The sequence below is a fragment of the Musa acuminata genome, chromosome BXJ3-1 (assembly GCF_036884655.1).
Source record: "Musa acuminata AAA Group cultivar baxijiao chromosome BXJ3-1, Cavendish_Baxijiao_AAA, whole genome shotgun sequence".
NCBI lineage: Eukaryota > Viridiplantae > Streptophyta > Magnoliopsida > Zingiberales > Musaceae > Musa > Musa acuminata.
In genome coordinates, this window is record NC_088349.1 from 14,389,958 (window position 1) to 14,409,497 (window position 19,540).

The 19,540-nt window shown below is 38.3% G+C and overlaps 2 protein-coding genes across 2 annotated transcripts; both read right to left on the reverse strand.

Moving 5' to 3' along the window:
• Positions 1–3,797: 3,797 nt before the first annotated feature.
• LOC135629445 (protein SMAX1-like) lies at positions 3,798–8,368 on the reverse strand. Its single transcript, XM_065136807.1, has 3 exons — positions 6,433–8,368; positions 5,742–6,024; positions 3,798–5,648 (listed from the first exon to the last, which is right to left on the reverse strand). The coding sequence occupies exons 1-3, from the start codon at positions 7,737–7,739 to the stop codon at positions 4,032–4,034; spliced, it is 3,207 nt and encodes a 1,068-aa protein (XP_064992879.1). The 5' UTR covers positions 7,740–8,368; the 3' UTR covers positions 3,798–4,031.
• A 7,830-nt stretch (positions 8,369–16,198) lies between these two features.
• Positions 16,199–19,540, reverse strand: LOC135628773 (tetraspanin-8-like). Its single transcript, XM_065135678.1, has 2 exons — positions 18,848–19,540; positions 16,199–16,754 (listed from the first exon to the last, which is right to left on the reverse strand). The coding sequence occupies exons 1-2, from the start codon at positions 19,346–19,348 to the stop codon at positions 16,443–16,445; spliced, it is 813 nt and encodes a 270-aa protein (XP_064991750.1). The 5' UTR covers positions 19,349–19,540; the 3' UTR covers positions 16,199–16,442.

Consider the following 19,540-nt stretch of genomic DNA (forward strand, 5'->3'; position numbering starts at 1 on the left):
GTATGAGATTGGATGGAAATAATATTATGATAAAATATTATATTCAAGGTTTATAGTAATTTTGTAGAGTCTCTATCGGTCATGGCTTAGGCTAATACTAAATAACTTTTGTATCTTAGTGTTGGTATATTCATAAGTATCAAGGTTTAAAAAAATCTTTAAAATCTAAAAAATTAAAAAAAATTACTTAGCAAATGTCTTATACCTAATGATACATGTCGGTGTAGCTTATCGACCATACAGACCACCTTGTATCGAGGGTATTGCCCAATTTATCAGGATCTACTTATGTATTCAAGGTTTGGTATTTTATAAATCAATAACATGTTATCTAAATCGAATGAGAATTGGATAGAGGCAATATTAAGATAAAAAAATTATATTTAGGGTTTAAAATTTTATATATTGATTAAGGCTCAAATCGACATGGTATTGATTTATAGTAATGCATTTAGTGTAGATACGATAGTATATACATAGTCTTAAAATCATCACGAAAGAAGACTAGAAAAATATTAAAAAATGATCAACACATATCTTTTACTAGGCGATGATATTATTCTTGTTGATCCGATAAATATCATTTGTCGATGATATTATTCTTGATTAATTTGTGACGTTAGTATATAAGATGGACCTTAGTATCATAAAGTATTCATTGGACGCAAGAAGGCATGTAATATTTGGTGACCAAGAAATATTTCATGTTGAGTCCTGCAATTGGGCTTTGCTATTAGCTTGGGTTGGATTTCGAGTTAGGCTATATGATGGTAAAGTTGGAAACTTAGAGAAGAATGAATTGGATTTGTATATTTGGATGGCTAAGTTGAGATGATTGGTGATTAAGGAAGAACAAAATAAAAGGAATATTGAGATGTGCAAATATAAATGAGATTTCCTTTCAAATCACCACACATTTGAGTTCTACAATCATAGTTGTGAGAAGAATTGGCTACGAGCAGTCTCTATTTATTGTTCTACTTCATAAAGAATTCAAGCAAAGTGACACTCAAACATACTCATTGATCTACTTCACAAACCCATAACTATCACATATTTCTTGCACATAAGAACTTTTAGATCAAAGGAAAAGCAAAAAGCAAGAAGCTTATTTTTTTTAATCTCTGTAGAATATCACCATAGGCAATATTCTGATAATTTAGTTAAACAATTTTGTTTCAATTGTTTGATTATAGTCCTCTTATTTTATCAAGATATTGATCTAATTAATTAATTAATTAGTCAAGTTATTTAAACCAACAAAGGAGATAATAGAGGATTAATTTATAATATATACACATGTCATTATCCATTATAAAGTTATATGGTTATTATTATTTTTATAAGCATCCAACTCATATTTTATTACAACAATAGTCAAATCAATTGATTTTATTTGATACGAGATTTATTAGCAAATATTTGTGTACATAGAGATCGAAAAGATGATATATATTGGGTTTGATCCATAACCTAATAGACTTGATTTTTTTTGTGTCGAACTTAGGTATGTCAACCTCCTCGACTCAAACGCATCGATTTCTAACCAAATGAACAAAATAGATCCAAACAGTAATTTAATTTATCGAAAGATTAAAAATAAGAATTAAGAGAATAGAATTTTTTTTTCTCACCATCTATGTTAACCCTAATCCTAACCCATTGATTTCGAAGAATGACCCGAGTTTGATGAGTCAACTGGCTAATAACTTTATTTTGATCTTTTAATCATGGAGCAAAATGCTTAAGCGAAAGTAAATATAATATACTCATCAGGCTCGTATAAGTCAATCATACATATTATCCACTTCCGATGTAGAACTAATGGGATATTATAATAATATCAATAATTTAATTATGATAAAATTGTGATAATCTCAACCGATATACATTTAATGTGATCTATTTCAATCCTTTTTCTCACAGAGATTAGGTAGGAAGGAGAATAGGTATGAACTGTTTCATCCCTTTCCAAGCTCACCCTCATGGCTTTCAGTGGCAATACTAACACAGAGTCCCAATCCAAGGAGGCAACCATCACGTGGGACGGCCGTATGCTTACAAGATAGCGAGTTCCAAGTAAGCCCCGTCACGTGCATCACACGCATTATTCAATGACTTCCACAGTGTGTGCATGTGATCTCATGCTTCTGATGACAATGACCACTGGAATTCAAGCCTCACATTATTGATGACTCGGGATGGGCTGAGAGTTCAATTGGTTGTGCATATGATGTTGGGAGTTATTTGTGTTTGATCTCTTTCTTTTTAGGAATTCAAATTCTAGTGGGAATGAATGTTCAAGGATAATATAGACATTGCATGTAATATAGACAATATTTGTCTCAGACTTGGTCATCAACAAATAGCTTAATCTTGGGTGAGAGAAGTAAGCATGAAAGTCAACCCATGAACTTTTCCCCATAACACATTCTCGGCTAAGATATTGCTACCTTTGCACTGTGGAGAGGAGGCAAAAAGGCAATGAATGGAAGCACATGCATCACAGATTGAAATGTCTAAAGGACTTTGTCTTGTTCGGAAGGAATCAGCTGTCTGAGACTATGGTGGTTCAGCTGGCCTTTCAAACTGCTTATTTATTGATGTGTGGTCACAAGTCTACCTCTGTGCCTGCCTAATCCATCACACCACTGCTGTGTGACCTACCATGGAGATGGAAAGAGACATCAGTCACCAGGATATGAGGATGTCTTGGGACTTTGAGCTTGTTTGCTTAAGTTTCTTGCTCTTCGTTTCTGGAATTGAAGATGCAGTTCTCTTCTGCATTATTAGGTTTTGACATCTTCGAGAAGCTTGTGCAACTTTTAACTTCGGTGGGTGATGAAGGTGAGTCGAATTGTCCCAACACAAGAAAAAAAATCTCCTTCTGAGAAGTCTGGTGTCATCTCTTTCCCCTCTTTAATTGCGTGGGGGATGGTTGAATGATTGAGGGTGGCTTCTCCTCAGCTTATTTAATGCTCTTGATGTGCTAAAAGGCAAGAATATCTTATGAGACTCTCTTCCTCTTGGAGTCGGTGTAAATATGTCTCAGCTCAGGGGATGCTCTGTATTTTCCTTGCTAAGATCACATAATTCTGATCTATGATACTCTTCTTCAAATGAGAAAAAAAGATATTCTGATCTATGATACAGTTCTTCAAATGAGAAAAAAAGATATTTTCATGTATATCATTCTTCTTTGATCCAGTAATCTTTGAATCGATCTCCACATATTCATCTGCTGCTTCAAGATGTACAATCCAACCACATCCCTGTTGAGCAACACCATTAATGCAGACATGCACCTGCAGGTGCACCTCTTTTCAGCATAGCATGGCAGCATCTCATGTCCTGTTTGACTTGGTTTCATTGTAATCTCAGACATACACTAGGAACCAGATTTGGACCCACATGATGCAAGAGTATGATACTTCTGAAAGAACAAAGAGACCTTTGACATAAACAAATCACAGCAAATTACAAGAGCATTTTCTACTGTAATTGTAGTATATAAGAAAGTTAACCAAGAGATCTTCTTGATACAAGCCTAACCATGCCTGTGGTTAGAATGTCACAAACAATAGGACTATTAGCTGAGAGACATAGCAGCACTTTTGATCCATACTGTGAAACAGTAGCACTTCCCTGGGACCATCAAAGCTTTGAAGTCCTGAACATAGTACTACTGTGCACAAAACCGGTGCTCATCATTTATTGGAACCGATCAAACAGATGACTGCATAGTCCGAGTGGTGTATTTACGTATTCAGATTAGCAATTTGGATAAGAAAGAAAAGTTAAAGAATGTATGTTCTGAACAAAATAAACTAAAAGAATACTGAGGAACATATTACAAGTATTCTTAGCATTGTGAATTATATGGGTGTTAACTTCTCCAACCTATACCTATCGGTAGTTAAGTTCCTCTCGGCATGGTCTTAGCTTCCCAAAAGAAGTTTAGAGAAAAAAGATCCCCATGTAATATATACATATTTGCTCAAAGAATGTATCCATCAAGTTTCTGTAGACCATCAAATGTCGTGGCCACCATCGATATAGATGGCCACCGTTGTCGGCAACCAATCCTTGACATTGCTTCTCTGTGCTCGGTTCTCCATTCTCGTGGATAGCCGAAGGACTAAGACCTCACCATCAGCTTTGAAGTTATCTCTTAGTTGCCTCAAGCTAGGAATCAACACCCGTTCGGCCCAATCATCGAAAGCTGCACCGCTGAGCCATGCACCGCCAACAATTCGATCAAGAGCATCCTCGTCAACCCTTATCGCTTGCCCCTTGCCCATAATGGCTGTAAATTTCACCGATAAGGACTCGAGTGCATTCTTTTTCAGCAGAACAAAGTCCACCGGCTTGAATGTTACAGCTTCGTCCACGAGTTCCACTAGTTCTGAGGTCAACGATGATGTCGAACACTTCATAGCGAGCCTTCTTTTGTCATGTTCATGCTCAGTGGTGAGGTCACTTGAGTTCCATGATCCCTCCCCAGCCTCAACATCAGTTCCCACAGCTAAATTCAGATCAAGGGACAGTTCGGTGCTAACATATGATTCCTTCCTGAGCTTAGTTAGTTGATCATTGTCACACACCCAAGTTGGACGGCGTTTCCCAGGCCTCTCCCCGGTGGTAAGCTCCAATTCCAATCCACAATACGCTGACTCCAGTATCTTTCTCTCAGACTGGAGGAGGGAATAATAGTTCTTCAACTCTTCCGGCAGCCAGTCAGCAGTAAGGACAAAGATAACACTTCCCAAGCTGACCTCCCGACCATATGAGTCGGGTAGACGGCCCCTCTCTATCGCCTGCTTAATTTTACCCTGCAAAAGCATGTCTGCTTGATCAATGTCTTCAAGCACAATCACCGAGAACGGGTTCTGCCAAACTGCTTCGACGATTCGGTCCATGGATGTCCTCCCACGGAAAGTCAAATTGGACTCTCCATCATTGCCGTTGGTGCATGAAATGCGACCAAAATTAATGACTGTAGGTCCAATGCCAAACATTAGCTCAGATAGGGCACTTGCCATCTTCCTCTTACCAACCCTATCGGGCCCAACAAGAAGAAGCCAAGTATCACCTTTGGTACCACCACTCCGCCGCTTTCCATTACCAGACTTGCATTGCAGTACAACAGTCGCAACGGCTGATGCTGCTTCCTGTTGCCAACTGACTTTCTCTGTAAGCCCCTTAAATAGTCTTTTGTATTCGTCGATATCCAAAATGCCACCAATTTTAGCCTTCTGCTGACTGGAGAATGTGTTTGGCATGCACCCAGTGAAATCCTTGAGGCGGTCTTTACGGGTAGCATCAGAGGAAGAATTGAGAACCTTTGAGCTCCCGAGGACAAGGTCAGTCTTCACCGGGCTCCCAGGAGGGCTAGTAGGAAGTTTAGCCACAGGTGTGTCCTGGTTGCTTTCCAACCGAAGGGGAGAGAGGCTCCGAGAAAGATTTAACTTGGGCTCAGATGGTGGATGTGTTCTCAACACACTTAAAGGCTTTGACAGAGCTGGAGTTATTGAAGGCAGCTTGGTGTGCAATTGATGGAAGCTAGGATGAAGGCGGGAACAAGTCCCGCACCATGTCCTCAGCAGCTCCTCAGTGCACTGCTTCCAGCGTAGCTCTTCCTCCTTGGACTACATAAAAACAGCGTTTCAACTGTTCAGCTAATAAGTAATAAATAATTCATATGATTGTGCATCATAGTATATAACCACTCAAATCAGGACCTGAAGAGGAGCAGATGAAGATTTAGTGCTCCCTCCATTACTGAGGTTAGCTAGTTGCAGCCACTGAGGTAACGCCTGGCTCGCCTCCCGTTTCGTAGAGTACTTCTCGAACTCCTTCGCAACGAGCTTGGCCAATTCACACTCATAGCTCTCCGTGCAGACAGGGCAGAGGGTCGTTCTTCGAGGAGGGTCAGTATTCTCGGGTGGCCGTCTCAGGGGTCCTAAGCCTTTCATCGGTGCTAGAGTCTCGACAGACCTGCTTGGTATACCACTGCTCCCAAGCCTACAATTTGAATAAAGAAGAGATTTAGTTCAAGCTTCAAGGAAAGCACGTTGGTCCTGAAACCTCATACAAGACCTCGAAAAGAAAGGCAAGAGAAGCAACAGCTTATCTATAAAAGAGGCTACAAAAACTACTGCCATTGAGCTTCTTAATTCATTCAGAAATATCCATGACAGTGACTCAAAATACATTGGATTAGGTGAACAATCACCAGATCTTGCCACTGTCCAATTCTTCCCGCAAGATAAATATTTCTTCTAGTTAAGTTGGCTATCAGTCAAAGAAGAACAGGGCACTGCTCATTAATGGATCACTAGATAAAGAAACTATGAGACTAAATGCAATGAAAATGGTACAATTCATTTGATGCAGAAGAACTTGGGGGAAAGAGAGCAAGAAAAATCTCACCTTGGGAACATATTGGTAAGGGATGACCTTGGTGCGATCGGTACCACCTGCAGATCCCAATCGTTCTCCATTGTCGGGTGGTACACCTGGCAGCGGAGGTACGTCGCGGAAACTGCCGCCCCGACGAGCCACACGCGACCGCCATCTTCGAACTTCTTCAACAGCCTCCCCATCTCCTCCACCACCGCCCGGCCGGCCTCTGAGACCACCGGCTTCGGCGGGTGAATTGGGCCGGAGCCCGTCGACAAGCTGGGGCTCTCCACGAGCCATTTAAGGTCCCCCAGATCGAGGATCACACCAAGTTCGCCGCCGCGCATCATGGACTCGATCGAGCTGCTGAGCTCTTTGATCTTTACGGTGACCTGGGAATGGTCGGGGGTGACGGTGGCGATTTCCTTTGCAAAGGGGACGACTTGGGTATTCCGCAGCGGGGACGGGGCATCGATGGATTTTATCCTCTGTAGTACTTCTCTCATTACGGCGTCAAGATTACAGTCCCCGACGAGGATGGGGTTTCGCTTTTTGGATCGCAAGAGGATATCTACAACCCGCTTCACGTCCTCCGTCCGGGGCTGATCGTTGCCACCTTCGGCAGCGGCCGGGGCGCTGCCGCCATCGTTTTCCTGGTGCTGGTTGAGGCGGGGGTTCATGTAGAGGTTGCGGCAGGGGGCGGCACGGTTTGTTAGACCGAGAACCAGAGAGGCGGGGGGTGCAGGAGAGACGGTGGGGAGAGAAGCAATGGATGTTGCGGAGGAGGCGGCGTAAGACGAAGATGATGAAGAGGAGACGGATTGTTCGAGGGCGGACTTGACGGCGGTGGAGGAGAAGCTGGCCTCGCGCATCACGCGGCTAACGGAAGGATCGTCAAGAATCGACATGAGGAACTGGTCCAGCTCGACCTTAACGGCGAGGAGCGGCTGCTGCAGCTGCTCAGGGCAGCCGCGACGCTGGTTGGCCTGGGCGCGCTTCAGGGCCGCCATGAGCGCGTTGGAGATGGGAGGCTCGGCGAGCACAGCGGCCCCGGCTCTGCCTCCAGCGGCCGCGGAATCGGAGGCAGGGAGGCGGTCGAGGGCGACGGAGAAGCAGAGCTCGAGGGCACGGCACTGCAGGGGGTGGGAAGACTGCGGGTGGGAGCGGATGCAGGCCTGGCGGAGGAGACCGGAGGGGGCGGCGAGGAGGGTGGCCGCCACGTGCAGCGGCGTCGTCTGCCCGTGGCTCCGCCGCGCCGCCTCGGCGATGGATTGGGTCAGAACGCTCGCCGCCTCCGGCGTCAGCGTCTGCTGGATCGTGCTCAGCCCCGCCCTCATCTCTTATCCTTTCTCTCTCTCTCTCTCTTTCTTTCTCCCCCTACCCAATCCAACACATAGGAGGAAACTTCCAGTTCCGAAAAATCTCACCTTTCCCAGCTCAAACCCATTACAACCCCACCAAAAACAAGTCTTTTTTTCCTCTTCACTCTGCTCTCACTCCTACAAACAAAAAACGAACGCGAAACAGAAAGAAGAAAGGTTTTGTTAGATGAGAGACACCGAAAGATATTGCTCCTGGTGAAGAATCTTAACCAGAAGAACCCATGGCTCAACATGCCAAGATACCGAGAGAACAACAGCTAGAACAGAGAGAAGAAACAGAGAGCTGGAGAAAGCTCCAAGGGATGGGAGAAAGATCTAATTTTTCTCTTTTCTTTCAAGAGATGGTACAGCAGTTAGGAGGAAGAAGACGAGGACGACGAGAGCGGAAGCGAATAGAATCTTCTTCTCCCATCTCCTCCGCTGCTCATTTTTATTTCCCCTATCTACTGTGGGAATGGGATTTGCGTTGTGAACTGCGAGATAAGAAAGGGTGTCCGTGTGTGGGATTGAGAAAGAGAAAGGGAGGATTTTTACGACGGGAATGGAGTTTCACTTCACCTCCTCAACTCGCTAGAGTAAAACTCTCTCATCGTTTTCCCCCTCATTACTTCTTCGATCAGGTCTGGTCCATCTTTTGGCCTTTCAATTTGGTTGTCTCCTTGCGATATGGTTAATGTTTCGAGCACTGTTGACATCATATTCCCATCCTTTCCGTTCTTCAGCTTATCATTCTGAGCGCAAAATCTCATGCACACTTGTAAATGACTTCTCTCTCCACAAAGGGCGATTAGCTAACAGTGGAACAGAGGATTTGACTGTGAACGTGGTTAGGTGTCCTCTTCATCATCTTTCGTCTCCTCTCTTGGCCTCATTGTCCACTCGTTTCCGAAGCTTAGAAGGCAGGTCAAAACAAGGAACTCATCGTCGCCATTATTCCCCTCAGACCCACCAACTCACTCGCTCCTTTCGCCTTCCCCTTTACGCCTCCATCGAGTGGTGGCTCGGTGGTAAAAAGGCTACGTGCACATCTTTTGGTCTTTATTACCCCACTGACTGCCATCTTCTCAGCTTTTCACGGCCAAGTCTAGTGGCCTCCTCCTCCTCCTCCTCCTTCCTCACTCCCTCGCTTTTCTCTCCCTCTCTCTCCCAACTCCCCATCTGCATGCCCTCTTTTGGGATGAAATCTCTGTGGCGCAGAGATCGCCTCCGTTGGCCACAAACCCGGAAAAGCCACCTGCATTAGTGCGGGTCTCCTTCTCACTCTGCACCCCTCCACCAACACAGCAGGCCATGCCGGTGCTCCTTCATGACGTTAGCAGCAGGGATTATTTGGATGATTAGTCCAATATATTTCGTTTCAACCATCAAAATTATTCTTTAAAGGCCTATTTTCCACACAGAATTCTATCTTCTTCCAATGATCAGAATACTCTCATATATACAAAATAATAATAATAATAATAATAAATCGAAACATTAGATAAATAATAGAATTCTCTATGGATAATCGAAGAAAAAGATGTTAGGCTTTTCTCGAAAAATCGTCATGTGCGTGAAAATAAATTTCATCGATTAATGGTCTCAAGTATCATCAAAATATTATTTGATGATGGCCACAAATAAATATACCATCTCAACTCAAATTATCGAAATAAGATGTTTAAACACGAGAGATGAGATGAGATGAGATGAGATGACAGCATAATTAATCCACCTCAATGATCTAAAAATAGGAGTTAATAGATAGCAAACAAAATCTAATTTAATGTAACGGTCATCGTATTTACTTTGACTTTATCTATATAGATTAAACTCACTCATCTTTCCTGAAGTTTGACCTTATCAAAAACTACACCAATTGTCATTTTTACCAACATGTCGATGTTAACTTGTTGGTGTCGTAGACAGATCTTAAACATACATATACAAAAATGTCTTGTTTTCAGTAACAGCAGCCCAATTTAAAATTAAAGTCACCAACAAAACTATCATTCGCTAAAATATTATGAACTTTGTTGATTTTGTCTAAGTCACACGGCATCTTCCTTGCATATCTATCAAACAAAAAATCAATTAGAAAAAATATTTAACTCGAGATCCACGAATAATCATTTCAGTAAATAATTGATAGACAATATAAATTACAAACATAAACTTTACAAACTTTGAAGGATCACACAACAAAAGATTTAAGGTGGTCCATCGAAACCAAAAGTCTTCATAAATGTTCATATGATACTACTATAGAACAAGACAATGAACTAACCCTAAACACTATCTTAAAGGCTCATCTAACTATGTACTACCCGAGTAACTCTTAAATGTTGTACTGACTAATACTTCAAACTACTATGTAGAGTTTGAAAACCCTCAAAATGATTGTTTGGATGATTTGTTTATCTCTCTATGATGACTATATTATAATTTATGTTTACAAATCTAAAACAATCACAAAAACAAAATAAAATATAGTTATCAAATGTTTACTGTAAACTCACTCTCTATATATTATGTAAAATATGAACAAAATAAAAAAAATATGAACATATGAGCATTATATCGAATATCTTATTTATAATTTTATCCGTAATAAAAAAAATTGATAGTAGATCTGTAACTAAGACATATATATATAATAATTTTTATCTGTAATAACTAAGACATATATATAATTTTATCTGTAATAAAATAAGGTTGGTGTCTTCTCCTCATGTCACAAAAAGAGGAGAAGAGCAATAAATGAATGGACTTGCCATGTGTGTTGTTGTCCATCACACAAACAATTTCCATAGAACTAAAAACAACAACTCAGTATTAAAACATAACAAACGTGGCCAGTATGTGTGCATGCAATGCACTCTTGTAGTTTTCGCAATGTGGAGGAGGAAAGTGTTGTCGGTTGTTCCTTTCTCATCCTCTCTCTAGCAAATCCACACCTCAAAGCAAAGCATGAGATTTCCGCCTTGTGTGCCATCAACAGGTGTCATATCTCATCGAATATTTAATGGAGAGTCAATGCCATCGAGCTTTATGCATGTTTTGAGGACCATTCCTCGGTGGAAGCGTACACCATTGGAAAGCCAACGATGATGAATAATTGTTTAGATAAAGACATGAAGTGGTGTGATCACACAAACACAATGTGATATGGTAATGACAGGCAATAAGATATACAACACAAGCTGACATTTTACAGTATCTCGGATTGTTATTTGGATCTTCGAATATTGAACTCATCCCGTCTCAGTGCGAGCTTCGCTTCGCTTCCTTCTCTCCGGAGACGAATTGATTTTGGTGAAAAGACCATGAACTCTTCTCTTCCTCTTCTTCTTTTTATGGAGAGAAGTATTAGGATCTATGCTTGAATTTTGACCTTTATTGTAATTCGTTATCAATTTATTTATTTTCTACTTTAATTTATATAAAAACATGCAAAAATTTCAAGTACATTTTGCTAACTATACCAACTTTGTTGATTCAAAACCTTTATAATTTGATTTTTCTTTCGTTTGAACCTATACAAAATATGTAAAAAAAAAAATTAGTATGATGATTTATTATCCTAACTTTGAATTTTATATCTATAAATTTTGAAGATGTCACCTATCTTAGATAATAATAAACACCTTAAGTAACTGTTTATAGCAAAACTCTGAGATTAAATCTTGTCTTCATCATATAGCCTCTGAAATAATAATAATAATAATAATAATATAAATCTTATCCTTAAAAGCTTGTCAGCAACAAAAGGGAAAGAAAGCTCTCAACTGGAAAGTGCAAAGGAAAAGGCTTATCCTACAAAGTGCAGATGGAATCATTTTCTACCACTGACTGAGACCAAAAACTTAAAACCTAATCATGCATGGAAGAATTGCACCTCATGAAGCATGTTGGAGTCTTCCAAAAGTTGCCTATAACTTCTATCCATCCTTTCTCAGTGCCCAGAATGAACAAAAGTAGAGTGGATGAAGTCCAACTCAAAGCCAAGCATGCCACCTTTCTTGCAGTCAGGTCTTGCAAATGCAAAAGTGCTCTAAAGTTGTCCAAAAAGCTAACTTTTCCTTCCTCCTAAAGTTTCACCATCTTGCAAGAGAAATCTAAAAGGTAGATTGATTCCCAACTATATTATAGTTTGGTATGTGGTATTCTAAAACTGCTTTTTTCCTTTCTCCTTTTTTTTTTTTATGGTGAACAAGGAAAATAGAAAAAAAAAATATAATATATGTTTTGGGTAATATAAATGTTCAATAATGAATACATATTACTGATAAAAGGAACAATGCATTTTTTTTTCAAAAGTTATCAGCTAATAAATTTGTTTTCATGATCCATTGATATAATTTTGAGTGATGTATTAAATATAAATTAACATAAATAATTAATTGATATAGTCCCAGCAAATGTTAGGTAAGTATTTTATAAATTTTATTAAAATAATTGTTGGTGTTAAAAGATCTCAATGATAATAATAAAAAAATGCATAGTGTCGATTCTAAATAGTTAAGATTTATGATTTTATTTTTGTCGAAGTCAAAATCATAAATTATTAATATCAAAATTAATTGTCGAGATTCACATCACAAAGTCGAGTCCACTTCTTAAAAGATCATTGTGTCATCAAAATTAAAAAAAAATTCCCAAAATAAGTCCTTCGTATTATGAGAATCATACGCACAACTTAAATAACTATTTACGTAGAAATAATTAAGAAATAACTAAGAAATAATTAAGAAATAATCGCCCTTACCGATACTCCACACAAAAGCTCCATCTATTTACGTAGAAATAAGTAAGAACACTTCAGCATCCGCATCGATCAATTTAGACCCACTTGAAGTGGTGAGAAGCTCCACTTCAACTGGATTCCATCAAGATGGCATCTTTCTTTCGATGCTCGTCAACAATGGAGCATATTCTCGAAAAATGAACTGCCAAATAGGAGGAAGAACTCATTCTACCCCAATAGCTTAGGGGACCGAATCGATCGAAAACTCCAACTGTCATCTCTTAATGCCAGCTGATGTTGCAGCTCGAAGCTGCCTGCCTCTTCAAGAAGAAGACTACTTGGATGCAACTCCGTCACCATGGCTACCTCATGTGTAAAGTGAAGCTTTCGAGGAGAAGATGATCCCTTTTCTTCGAGAAGAGCACCCTTTGGATCATCTATCCAAGTCAAACTAGTTAAGATTAACATGCATCCAATCGGTCAATGTACATCATTTATACTCTTAGCATAAATCTTCATTTAGCATCTCCCTATCTTCATATATGTCTTAATCATCTTTCTCTTATTAATAAGGGTGATTAATCCATTTTTATTACTTGGTTGTGGTCAACCTTTAGCTTTTCTTTTTTTATTTTTTTTTATTTGCTTAGTTTTTCTTATGAGTCTTATAATAAGCTCTAAACCCATATGCAAAAAGAGATTATAGTAAATTCTCATTTATTTTTCAACGTACGATATTAAGGTGTGTTCACGTTATTTTGTTGTCCAATATTGGTGTTGCCACAATATAGAAGACGTGTAGAAAATCTCAAATCATGTTTATTTTAATCAATTATTTTTTTCAATCTTATATTATTTGATATTAGAAGATAGATTATATTGTGTTAATAAGTATTTTGGGATTTCTATAACCAATGTCCAAATGAGATATTATATTTTAATTTTTCGTATGAGCCTTTTAAACTCTAAACCCATATGGAAAAAGAGATTCTAGTAAATTCTTGATCATGTAATAAGTTGTTAAAGAAATATTATTTTAATCAATTATTTTTTCAATCTTATATTATTTAAGATTATATTGTGTTGGGATTAATAAGTATTTTAGAATTTCTATAACCAGTGTCCCTATAGTATAAAGAATCATAGTACGAAAAGAAGACATCTTGGCGAAAGAATACTTTGCTAATCAAGATTTAATTCTTCTATAAATATCATATATATCTTTAAATTTTGATGGGAGAAAGTAAAACGTGATAAATACTTTTGGTACTCTTAGATTTTTCTGTAAATGTAAATTCTTCGAGACACGAAAGAAAATTTATGTCGAATGAGATAACTCAAGAATATATAGATAAAAGAGACTATAAATCAAAATAAAGCAAACGGTGATGGTGATGCCGAATTGAATGAGAGCGGTGGATGGTGGATGGTGCAAAAGAAAGAAAGAAAGAAAGAAAGAAAGAGAAGAAGGGGATTCGATGCATCTTATCCCATGCGTTAGCTTGTGAAAGAAAGAAAGAAAGAAAGAAAGAAAGGTGAAACGCTTTGGGGGGGGGTGGGGGAGACACACTCGTACGGTGGTGGAGAGGAATCAATGAGCCGCTCCTCTCGTAATGCTGCCTTTCGGGCATTGTTTCATGGGGGGAAACGTGACTGCAAGGGATGGGGGAGGGTGACCGTCCACCTTTAATCCCTTGTACTGGTCCGACATCAAAGGTGAAGAACATTGTTCCCGGACATCCACTCACTCACTTGCAGATGTGATGGACATGCCCCATTGGATGTGTAATATAATAATAGATAGATAGGACTCACTCTCTCTCTCTCTTGGATGTGTAATATAATAATAGATAGATAGTACACACACACAGTCTCTCTCTCTCTCCATGACCACAACACTCACACAAATCATTTTATGAAACCTTATAATCTATAATAAGGTTAATAATTAAGTATGTTAGGATTTGAACTATTAGGAGTTCTGTTTTTTGTATTTTGAAACAAAATTATAATGCTTTGAATTGGTACCTAAAAAATTATAAATTCATTGAAAAATAATTTGAATTATTACTAAACCTGTGGTCGAGGAAAGGATCGAGATTATTAGTCTGAGTTCAAATGACAAAACCAAACATTTAACGATCTGATATCTACGGATATCTAAGTATTTTTTGAAAATAAAGGATCAAAATTTTATTTGACTCTGATCAGCATCTTAGCCATGTCAGAAAGATCAGATTTGATCTCATGTTATACCGATTCTATATTCTTGAATATCTTTTATGTTTGTCTTGACGAGGTTCTTACTATTAATCGTAAATATTTTTATCGACTAAGTTAATTAATAATTTTTATAAAATTAATTAGATGAGGTCTATGTTTGATATACTATCATATCATATCAGTGTATGTAATAAGTTTTTATCGAATAAAATTATTATCTATGAAATCCCTTTGCATTATTAATAGCAAAATCATCAGCGCATTGAAGTTTCAGCAGCCCAAACAGTTAACCCAACCATAATGTCATTTAAGTGGCTGATAACTGTAACCGACCAAATTAAATGGAGCATTGAGGGTTCTTTTCCTCTTTTTAATGTGTGTGGCAGACGGACGAAGAGAGAAATTGGTGCATTATATGTTTGTGGTGGCCGACAGAATGACAATAATAACCTGTATTTATGCATTACCCATTGCATGAAAAACTAGGCAACACACTTCTTCTGCTGCATTTTACAAGTATTATGGATAATTAAAGTGTCGTCGTAAAGACTAAATATTATAATAATTGTTGATAAGTGAATATTTTGTGTGTGTTTTTTTTTTTTTTGAGTCAGTCCAAAAGATATATCGAACGAGGGATAAAAGTGATTCCTACTTTTTTCAAATAATATAAGATCAAATATTTAATCTTTATTGATTGAGAAATAGAAGAACTAAATACTTATAAACATTTAGTACTACTCTTATTTTTAGAGATAGATAATTTTTGAGAGACTTATCCCGAAAGGTAGGTAAAATCATATGTATACATCTAAAATGGATGATAATTCCTCATCAGAAATAATAAGAATAAATATTAAGAGTGAAGAAATAATAATAAGAAGAAAAGATATAATCTATACCTCTGTCTTGTGCAAAGGAGACATGAGGAAAGGAGGCCCAAACTCTGGCCTGGCAGCTCACTAGTGATCTATTCTTTGGTGTACCCAACACAAACTTGCAAGTGTTTGAACATTAAGGAAAAAAAAAACACAAAAGTTTGATCTGGTTTTTTTTTTTTTTTGAAGGAAACATGTTGATGTAACTATGCCAATGGTTACAATATGTACAGTTGAAGAGATTATTTGCATGATGTAGGTATAAATTGCTATAGCAATTATAGGGTTTAAATTGCTAAAATGTACTATTACACGATGTGATGGAAGAAACTTATTTACACATATTTTGTTGATCCAACCACCTCACGCTTGCTTCCTCAAATAAGAAGCTATCACCTAATCACACAACCTATGTTGAGATTAATTTCTAAAGTTATGATGTGTTTGATAATTATTATGGGTCACTAATAATTACCAAAGGATTAGGAATCTAAGTATTAAAAAACATATATTTTATAAAATAAAATTAATCTCTACTTCTTTTTTTTTTGTATGTTAAGAAGTTTAATTTTCAACGCGAACATAAGTAGGCAATACTGAACTGCATAAATCTTGTATACATATTTTTTAGTTTACAAAGATCATGGTTGAAGTATGCGAGGAGAAGAAGATCATTGCAAAGTCAAATCTGAATGTGTCCTAACACTCTCCTGGAATGATGTACATGAAAACCAAGCAACCAAGTATGCAAATGTATCATCCTAACACTCACTCTCCTGGAATGATATCCAAAAGAGAAAATTGGAGAGGTCCAAAGGCAGATTAGATTCTCTAAGGGTATGTCTTTAATCCCGTGTACGCGTTGTCCCGCCTGTTGTTCCTGAAGGCGCAGCATCCGATGGAGTAGACGACGATGAGGAAGACGAGGAAGACGACGTTGACGATGGCGACCTTCTTCCAGTCGCTCTTGATGTTGGCGAGGACGCCGGCCTTGCAGGACTGGCAGTCGTAGCAGAGGACCGATTGATCGTTCTGCCATGCGTTGCAGTCTGGAACGGATGTATTGTAGCCTACGGGCTTGGTCCAGGAAGTCTCATTCACGTAGCTGAAGTTGCAAGCTGTAGGAGGCTTGCAGCACCCAGACTGTTCGAACAGGACAACACAACACACCATGTGAGTATGACTACGACAAGAGATCCCATTTCATTTAGTGCAAAGAATATGATACAATTGATGTATAGACTAACATCTCATTTTGTCTATTTTATCTTCTCCTGCCGTAATTTCTAACATCTGATTATGTCATAATTAGATTTGAAGAAATTCCTTACTCATTAACTTGGCAAGATAGGTATCATGTGAGCAACTCTAATAACATATTAACATAATATATACGACTAATTATAAATTATTTCGTATAGTTAGACCTCTTTAGTATAACAGTTTTTAGACTTAAACAATTTATATTGAAATCCCTATGGTTAGACCTCTTTAGTATTTCAATCTCTAGACTTAAAAAAAATTATATAATTATAAAAATAAAATATTTAACCTTATTTATCATAAATTTTAGCGATTAAAGATATAAATAGAGTTAAAATTATCTTTTTGCTCATCATCTTTTGTCTATGTGTTATCACGTGTTATATCTTTCGTCGGTAAAATCATTGGCTTTTAGATAAATGAGATAAAATGTTTCATTTTTATAACTATAGAAATTTTAACATAAATTTTTGAAATCTAGATATTGGGATATAAAGAGATATAAATATAAAAAGCTCAATATAATATTTTTAAGTCTAAGACTAAGATATTAGAAAGATCTAACTATAAAGAGTAATATATAATTAACCGTAGCATTCACATTTTCACATCCTAACTAAGTTTTCACAACTTAGTTTAGTCCAATAATAACTAACACATTAACTTAATATGTAACTCCTTCCCGAAAATAATCCAAAATACTTTAGTCAATATGCAACTACTTCCATGCAAAAAAAAAAAAAAAAATCCCTCTATCTCCATTGTCAAAAGAGAAGACCCTATCTCTATTCCAGACCTAAATCTTGATGACAACACGCAGGTAGAGCCAAAATGACCTGAACGAGTGTAAAGGACATTATATTCGGTACTACAAACATTTATGACAAGAAGGGCCAAGCATATCAAAAAATTGAAAGCAATGTTCGAATTATTTGTATACTTGGAGAACTATAACAGTAAAGGTCGAGAATACAATAACATGGAAACAACATTAACATGTGCATCCAAATAATTGTCGCAAAAATTAAAGCTAATGACATTAGGTACCAAAGTTGAAGAAGCAATAAGGTTTTCATTATTTTAGATTTCCTTTAAACGATACAATAGCAAGACTGTCTTTTATGACAGATTAATCTAAGTTGCCCTGCATATCATTTTTGTTGAAAACACAATTGAAAGTTGCAATTTTGATCCTAGGTATCATAATCATAGAATAAGAGCACATCTTCAATTTAATTTATGTCAGAAGTATAAAGAGAATTGAATTGATTTATAAGTGCACTTTTGGCTTTGACATACTTAAATATTGTAGATTGATTTAGATTTACCAAATTAATCGTACCCACTCATATAAGATAAAGAAAAAAGAGAAATTTTCATTACAAAATAGACAAATGAGCAAGAATAATACATATAAAAGGATAAAAAAAAAGGGGAATATGAGGATGCATCAGAAATAATAAATGACATGGTAAGGAAAATATCATGGAAAAGAATAGTATTACAAGGAAAGAAACAGCATAAAAAAGCGAATTCAATTAATCAAATTAAACCACACTAGTAACTGAACAATTAACGAAGCAAGAAAACAGAACCCTGTCTTCAGAAAACGCCAATTTCAATGAACAGAAATCGAAGCCATAATAAATGGAACTAAAAATCAAATAAGCGACGAGTTCCATGCTTTCTACTTTTTTTTTTTGCTCTTTCTTTAGCAAATTTTCAGAGTTTGTTAGTGATCTCAGAGCAATATTGAGATGTAATCAGCAAGCAAGAAGAGAGATAGCATATTAGAAGATCCCATTTTCTGAGGAAAAAGAGAGAGAACAGGGTGAGTTTTCATGGTGGAATCATAGATTCTTGGGAAAAGGGTATAAAGAATGGAGATCGACAACAGTAAGAACATGGCGATCGGCATGAATCGAGATTTCCTAATCGTAAGAAAATCATAGACGAGAGTTTTAGGGGGAGACCTGAATGGGGGAGAGGTTGTAGTTGACGAACTGATCCCAGGTCTGGTTCTTCTCCTGAAGGCTGCGGCAGACCTTACCGTCCTGGAGGCAGCTCTTGATCCGCCTCCAGTTCTTGTCGCTGTCGACCCGCTTCTGGAGCCAGTTGGAGTAGTCGCCGAGGCGGTACTCCTTGAACCCGCGGCCGGAGACGGCCTCGCCGGCGCCCTTGTTGGTGACGACGAAGGCGAAGACGGTGAAGCAGAAGAGGAGGATGATGAGGATGAACATGACGAGGAGGTAGAACCAGAGGAGGCAGGAGTTGCGGCAACAGGCGCCGACAACGCCGGCGAGGGAGACGAGGAGAAGGAAGACGCCGAGGGCGATGACGGGCCACTGCAGGAACTTCTCGCAGTCGGTGGTGGCCCGCCGGGCCAGCCATATGCCGGCGCTCAGGATCGGGATCGACAGGACGAACGTGATGATGTTGAGCACCCCGATCAGGTTGTTGCTGAAGCGAACCATCTCTCCCCTCTCTTACTCTAACCAAGGGGGACGAAGAAGCGTCGGAGAGACAGAGAGAGAGAGAGGCGATCAGTTCAGGATGGGGCGTTGGAAGAGAGGGAGTCTATATATATATATATATACTGTGAGAGAGAGAGAGAGAGAGAGAGAGAGAGAGAGAGAGGTTTCAGAGTTCGAATACTGTGCGATGGA